This window comes from Propithecus coquereli, unplaced genomic scaffold (assembly GCF_000956105.1).
Source record: "Propithecus coquereli isolate 6110/MARCELLA unplaced genomic scaffold, Pcoq_1.0 Scaffold48, whole genome shotgun sequence".
In the NCBI taxonomy this organism is placed as follows: domain Eukaryota; kingdom Metazoa; phylum Chordata; class Mammalia; order Primates; family Indriidae; genus Propithecus; species Propithecus coquereli.
In genome coordinates this window covers 5,338,407-5,346,471 of record NW_012150618.1, presented here as the reverse complement: position 1 = coordinate 5,346,471, position 8,065 = coordinate 5,338,407, and the positions used below count along the sequence as shown (strand labels likewise).

Sequence of the window (8,065 nt, the reverse complement as noted above, 5' to 3'; positions counted from 1 at the left end):
ACCATAATATGCTCACTGGGACCTTGGGAGTCACTGGGCTTAAAGTCCTCGGTAATAACAGAAGCCGTGGGAAATATTTAATAAGGAAGTTAAAAATGGGGCGGGGTGGTGATCATAGGTCTGTCTGGCAACAAAGAGTAGGTCCCCACCAACATTTTCTTTGCCTTCCCTAACAATTTAAAAACAACTTCAGAACACAAAAAGAGGAAGTATATCTAAAACAACTCGTAATTATAATTGTAATCATGTCAACATGAAGGAGATACAAAGGCCAGTAGATGTAAGTCAATATTAGAGTTCTTTTGTTATAGGGGAGAAGACATAATTATCAAAAATAAAGGCAAGAAAAGAAACATGGAAAAAGCAAAAAAAAAAAATGAGATTAAAAATAAGTAAATATAAACAAGAATTTGAAAAAAAATAAATATAAACAAGTCCAAATATAACTGTAATTACAATAAACATACGTGGCTTAAGTCCCTGAAACATGCGAGGTGCTGGGCAGTAATTGGCTTTGTTTAAACATAAGGAATGCGAGAATGGGGGATACTCACCTTGTTTGTCCACTATGGGTTGGGTGTACAATCTTTTCTGAAATTATTTAGACTATATATCCATCTTTGGAATTATCATTTAACTTTAAGAAGACAACAATAAAGATCTCCATTGAATACAAATATGTTCCATCTTTTATCCAATCAAATACAGCAAACAGCAAATTCTATTCAGTGAGTTCTGTGTTTTCTCTCACTAGGAGTTGATAAAGTCTTGATGGGTATGGCAAGGACAATTATCTGTTCTGTTCTATTCAAGGTCCAGATATCTATTCTCTCAATGTCTAATTTCTGCCAAGTGTCTTGTTTGTAATCCATTCCATTCTAATGCCATGCCTGGTCATTTAATACTAATTATCCGTTATTCAGTTTCTAAATGATACGAATCCTTCGATCTTTTTTTCCAGCTTTATTGAGGTATGATTGACAAATGAAAATTGTATTATTTTGGGTGTACAACATGATGTCTTTTATACATATACATTGTGAAATGATTACCACAATCATGCTAATTAACACATCCAACTCACATAGCTACCTTTTTCTTTTTTGTGGTGAGAACACTTGAGATCTACTCTATTCTTAGCATATTTCAAGTATACAATACATTACTAATTATAGTCATCATGCTGTACACTAGGTCTCCAGTACTTATGCATCTTATAACTGAAGGTTTGTACCTTTTGACCAATACCTCCCCTTCTCCGCCCCCTTATCTGCCCCTGGTAAACACCATTCTACTCTCTGTTACCATGAGTTTGACCTTTTTTTTAGATTCCACATAGAAATGAGATCATGCAGTATTGGTCCTTCTGTGTCTGGCTTCTTTCACTTGGCATAATGTCCTCAAGTTTTATCCATGTTGTTGCAAATGACAGGATTTCTTTCTTTTTTAAGGCTGAATAATATTCCATTGTATATATACGCACTACATTTTCTTTATTCATTTATCTGTCATTGGATACTTCCGTATCTAGGCTACTGTAAATAATGCTGCAATGAACATGGAAGTGCAGAAATCCCTTTAAGATAGTGATTTTATTTACTTTGGATATATACACTTAAGAGGAATTGCTGGACTAAGTGGTAGTACTATTTTTATTTTTTTGAGGAAACTCCATACTCGTTTTCATGATGGCTGTACCGGACGGCAGCTCACGCCTGTAATCTGGTGCTTTGGGAGGCCGAGGCAGGAAGATTGCTTGATGCCTCTCTTTCCTGGCCACATAACCTTGACTCTCCCTCTCTGCTTCCATAGTCACACCTTCTCTTTCAATCCTCCCCAAGAAAGCACCTGCTTTTTCTTCTTTTGAAAGTGACACTGGTCTTTGCTTTTTCTCACTTTAGCCATTTTTCTCTCACTTACTCCAATTTCCATTAATCCTCACACCAATTCTTTTCCACTAATGATACTGTCTGCTCCTGTTCCCATTAATTCTCCTACGATTCCTCCACCTCAAAATAAATCTCTTGACCTATCTGCCTAACTCATCTTTTTCCTCTGGTCCTCAGTTGAAACTCTTTGCTGTAAGAAAAAGGTATTTGATATCTCTGGGTCTGTTTGTTCCTCTGTAAAATTAAGGCATTAGAGTAGATTATCTCTAAAGATACTTTCAGTTTTAACTTGTGATCTAACGGACTCCATGTTTAGCTATTCAGTGATTTTTCAAGCGTGGCAAGTTTCATTTCATTTCCCATTTCTTAATTTGCTTTCAAATCTCTCTTTTCATTACTTCTTTATCGTTTCCAAAGTCCCAACCACTTTTCCACCATTATTTCTTAGGCCAAGGCAAGTGGTTTTCCTCCCACACCTTATTGTTGTTCAGAAGAGAGTGGTTTTTTTTCTTCTTCTTTAGATTTTTCCTAAGTCTGGCAAACAAAATAATAGAGGGATAATGTCGCAAGTCTAAAAGAAAGCAACCCTATATGGACATTCCTTTACCATCAATGAGATCTTCTTGTGATTGTCTTTGAGAAACACGTAATTGGAAAGTTTTGTTAACACCTGTGACGAGCAGCTACTGTGCACTATCTGCTTTGATTTTCTCCGACATACTCTTGAAGTTTCCATCCTCACTTCTTTGTGGTGCCCTCACCTTGACTTCTTTTGTCATTAAACTGCCAATTTTTGATCAGTTAATGACAGAGTAAGGGTGACAAGGAAAAAACAATTTAGCTCAGTTGACGTCCCCCTTTTAAAATAAGGAAATAGTTTGTTCTAGATCTCAGACTAAGAGGATACTATCAAAAAAATCTTGTACACAAAGGCCTTTTGAAATGCTTTTATTTAACAAAAAAAATTTAGGTGATTTTGAAATACATTAGACATTCCATTCATTGAGGATAAGAGAGTTTATTCCAAAACATTCTTTAGTAGTCCTAAACTGATTTTGTCTATCAGAGCAAAAAGGGACAAATGGAAAAAATTCACGCCAAAAAAGTCTTTCTATGGTGGAAATTATTTAGCTGGATTTTCCAGATGTTAAGGAAATTCATACACACACACACGCAACTAAAAATATTCCATTTTTAAGATTAAATTTTACACAACATATTATGACTGTGATTTACTTGAACACAATAGTCATCTTTAGCTATTTTTAGCAAGGGAGCTGGACTTCACATTACTCAGTGCTGCCTTATAAATTTAACTTTGTAAAATTGTAGGAGAAATGTGTCCTGTCTAGCCTCCTATCCCCAAAGCAAATGTCACCTCCTTTAAGTGCCACATTTATAAGACATCTCCCCCTCCTCTGAGCCCTACTGAAACCTACCTTGTGTCCTTCTTATGCCCCATGCCTCCTAAATCAAAGTCTCTCATATTTATCAATATATATTTGTAGAAGAATAGGAGGAGAAAAATAAGCGTGGTATAGGTTATTAAGCACGAAATGTCCAATTTCCTTAAGTATTAAATGTGACAGTTGATATGTCTGACATGTCACTGTGACACTTCTTGTTTTATTTTTATTGTGAAGGTATATTCTCATTCTTTCAAATGCACATTTTGGCTTGTGATTATCTTTCAATTTTTTTTAGAGCAATTTTTCTGAATCCATAAGTCAAACCATAAGTCAAAAATTCATGTTATTTTCATATATAGTTCCGTCGTGGAACCAAGGCAGTGCGGACAGCTTGAAATATCAATGAAGTGTTTGGGAAGGATGTGGCTAATGAATGCACAGTATGTGGATGATTTGAGAAGTTTTGTTCTGGTGATTTTAATCTTGAAAATGAGTCACGTGGGAGACCTGAGATCAAGGTGGATAATGATGAGCTGAAAGCTGTAGTAGAAGCAAATCCATCCAACTCACCCATGAATTAGCGACAAGGTTTGACGTTACTCTTCCAAGAATATTGGACCATTTGAAACGAATTGGCAAGGTAAAGGAGCTGGATAGATGGGTTCCGCATGAATTAAATAAGCGTCAGAAGAGAAGTCTTCTAGAAGCTTGCCTTTCTAGCTGTCACAACATAAAGGCGAATCATTTCTACACTGTATTGTGATGTGTGATGAAAACTGGATTCTTTTTGATAATCACAAGCGTTTGACACAATGATTGGATAAAGATGAAGTACCAAAACACAGTCCAAAATTGAATATTCATCAAGAAAAAACTAATGGGGTCTGTTTGGTGGTCCAGCACTGGTATTATCCACTACAGCTTCACGAAACCTGGTCAGTCGATTACAGTGGATGTCTACTGCAACCAATCAGATGAAATGATGAGATGCTTGGGATTAAGCAACCGACATTGGTCAATATAGACAGGTCAATCCTCTTGCAAGACAATGCTCGACCACATGTCACACAAACAACACTGCTCAAACTACAGCAGCTGGACTTGGAAACTCTCTGTCATCCACCGTATTCACCAGACCTTGCACCAACTGACTACCACTTCTTCCACGCTTTGGATCACTTCTTGCGAAGAAAAATATTCAATTCTCAATAAGCTGTGGAAACACCTTTTGTGATTTCATTGCCACTGGCTCTCCAGGCTTCTTCGCTGCTGACATCAACAAGTTACCATTAAGATGGCAAAACTGTGTCAATAGTTTAGGCGCATACTTTTATTAACTGTACTGCTTCTTATTTCAGATATAATAAACCACACTTTTGATTCAAAATTGGACATTTCATATTTAATGACCTAAATAGTTTAATAGAAAAAAATACAGGCTTTGAGTCAGACAAACCTAGATTTGTATCTCATTTCATCTATTTATTCACCATGTAACCGTGGACAGTCGATTTAACCTCTTTGAGCCTTAGATTCCTCGTCTACGTAACAGAGATAATGAAACCTCCCTCCTTGGGTACTGTGAAGATTAAATTGGATACGACTGTAAAGCACCTGGCACACAGAGGCTCTCAATAAAAAGACACTTCCCCTTTTTCTGTTCCAGCCTATCATTCATGGTTCAATCCTTCGTTACGGTTGGTTGAGCACAGGTCTGTTTCTAGGCTGCATGCTTTTGAGGTTTTGTTCATCTCTGTATTTCCTACAGAAACTAGGAGAGTGAACTGCGTATTCTGCAGGCACAGCAACTGTGTATTATACTAAATTGAGTGCTGAATCAGGATGTCTTAGGCTATGGAACAATTATCTGTGGATTTTGGCTCTCTGGGCTCTTTTGGTAATATACTTCCTCTTATGAGCTATGGCTCAGGACACACCGCCTTGAGATAGCTCCCCATGTTTTAAATTAGTTTGCACAAAGTACAACTACTTTCCTAAATTCTTTGGCAACTGATCAGAATACTGTTCTATTTCTCATTGTAGGAACTCCTGCAGGGATATCGACCTTACTCTGAGAGACAAAACTGAATTCACAACATGATACTGGAAAAACAACACGTTGTGTTGAAAAAAGCACCGAGTCAAATAAACATGGATTACTAACTCCAGCTCAGCCTGGACCAGCCATGAGATCTCCGGTAAGCTGCCTGTGCTCACTATGCCTCAATTAAAACAAATAGAGAGATAATAATAACTCTACTTCGCTTGTCATGCAGGTTGTTGGGTATATAAGGAAGGTGATGCCTTCGAAGCAGGATACAAAAACAGCCTAGAAAGGCCATTACTTTTTGGCCGTATTGAGCTCTTCCCTTCTCCAGGCCTCTACCCTTATTTCCTCCCTTGGCAACTGAGCAGCTCTCATTTTATAATGTCAGTTCAGTTCAGCAGGAAAGCAGTGTGCAAGTGTATGTGTGTGTGTGTACATGCACATCCACACATGATGCAATCTACAAAACTGCCTCAATTTTCTTCTGCGTTCCAAAGAGTTGCAACGCACCCAGAAAGTGCGGCCCCTGATCCATAATACAACACACGCGGTGCCTGCAAAGCACAGGACTCGTCCGCCTGCAGGCAGCAGGAAGCGCACGCGTTGCCTTTTTGTCTGAAGCCCAGGCGAACTGCTTTGGGCTTTTTCTCATGTGTCAGTCACAGCTTTCTTTGTGAAATATTTCAAAGATACAGCCCAACCAAAGCACATTAGAGAGTCATCCCCAGATGAAAGGGGGTGGCTTGGGGAAGGACACACAGCCCTTTCAGTTCAGGCAGAATCTTTGTTTCCAGGTCCTTTGACTCACATCACCCCAGCATCCTTAAGGGAAATCTGCAGGGACCAGAGGCAGGTTGAGCCAGCTACAGGCTATAAATGGAAGAACGAACCTTCCCAAATTTCTGAAAGAAATCTTCTTGCGCCCGGGCCAAGGCGTCTTCATCAATGTAGACAGCCGGCCGCTTGGCCATGAGGAAGTACTGCACCTTCCGCAGGTTCCAGCCCATCACGTACTGGAGCCAGCCGCAGACGGCCGCCGTGGAGCGGCCCACCCCGGCGTTGCAGTGCACGTACACGGTGTGTCCGTTCTCCAGCAGCGCGTGCAGGAGGCACACGGCCTGGGGCAGCATCTGCACTCGGCCTGCAGTGGAGACAGCACAGTGCGCACACGTGAGCAACGGGACCCCCATCCGGCCACTGAGAGTTCCTCCAGCACACCGAGAAATCACACTGAAGGTGAGAGTCTGCCTCAATCCTGCATCGTGAAGGAAAAGGGGAGTCGGTTTTAAAAGCTGATCATAACTAAGTGCTCTGGAGAGAGCACTCCGGAGGCAATAGGTCCTCTCTGACCCTTCCCTGGATATTGCTGCTTCTTTTGGTGTGACTTCACCATCGATGCAAACTTCCCTCCAAAGAAATGTTATCTGTCACCTATCATCAAAAGTAAGGTTTTTCCACATCTATTAGAAGGGTTTGCAGAGATTGGTCAGAGGTTTAGAGGATTCCAGAGAAAATCTGTCAGGTCCCATCACTTGCATTTCAATTAATCCAAAAGTATCTTCCAGGTAAATGTAAAACACAGAATTCATCCATATTGATCAAAAGAATCAATCTTGTTCATTTGACATATGCTGATTTTCACTTGTCCAATGGAATGACTAAGTCGTTATTCTGTACACATGGGATAACTGTTTATTCCCTTGTGACACAGTGAATACTAAAAATGGTTTAATTTCTACATTATTGGGCAATTATGGTTGTATTAATAGTTATTGCTACTTCATGACTACTATTTTGTTTGTTAGATTATTCAAATGTCTTCTGCTCACATTGAGAGAGGACGTGCTACGACAGACCCTGCCCTCCCCTCTCATCCCACACGGCAGAGGAACACCGCTGTCCCTTTGTGTTCCTGGATGCCTTCTGCTCACAGGTTCTCAGTGCGGAGATATTTAGTGAATTGGGTTTGTTTGTTTTGGGGGGAAGACAGTCAATGTAAGTTACTTCAAAAGGGAAAGGAAGAGGGAAGCTATACGGAGTACTAGATTACAACTCTGTGCTGATGATGTGGCGTTCTCCGTCCTCAACCACACAGGGACACTACGGCCTCCGAAGGATCCTCCAAGGACCACACAGAAGAGCCCTGTCTGGCCTCACAGTGCCATCCTCATTAGATGACTGAAGAGGCGGGAGAGCCCCTCCCTCAAACAATCCCACCTGTAGATCTTCACTGAGGCCTAGAATTCTCCCAGGAGAGCCACTGAAGAAAATTTACACCTCCCTCTTTAGCTGTCCTCTTGCATTTCAGCAGGTGCCCTCGAAGGAGCCAACACAACACGTTGAGATCAGGCATCAACACCTTAGCAGGACAAAGCTTACCAAAGACCCCAGAGTGGCTTAAAAGCCCCTTCAGTTTCTGTGCTACCCAGCGGAGCATCTGCTCAGCTCAGGGTCACCAAGCTCTGAGACAGGAGCAGAGCCAATATGACAGCCAGGATAATATTTTAGTCTTTCTGTTGGTGTCACCTCCCAGGTGGAAGCTCTGAAGGCTCACAGCTTCTACGTAGGTTTCACCAACAGGGCACAGCCATGAATGGACTTCCCCCAGAATCATTCAACCATCCCACTGAAGAGTTGACAAATATTCAAATAACATAAAGAATAAATGAATAATGAAGAGGGCCACCAGAGAAGTAGCCACTGCAGGGCACCCACCCATC

General features: G+C 40.6%; 1 protein-coding gene across 2 annotated transcripts in view; it reads right to left on the bottom strand.

Moving 5' to 3' along the window:
- Window positions 1-2,829: 2,829 nt before the first annotated feature.
- Window positions 2,830-8,065, bottom strand: part of EPM2A (epilepsy, progressive myoclonus type 2A, Lafora disease (laforin)) — a 94,376-nt gene continuing 89,140 nt past the window's right edge. The window contains exons 4-5 of one of the 2 annotated variants that reach the window (XM_012655542.1): window positions 6,281-6,486; window positions 2,830-3,245 (exon numbers count right to left, since the gene is read on the bottom strand). In XM_012655542.1, coding sequence (XP_012510996.1) covers window positions 3,183-3,245; window positions 6,281-6,486 — 269 coding nt within the window. In that variant the 3' untranslated portion in view covers window positions 2,830-3,182. Of the gene's footprint in view, window positions 3,246-5,834; window positions 6,487-8,065 lie in introns of those variants that run through there. The other variant, XM_012655541.1, reaches the window with a different exon arrangement.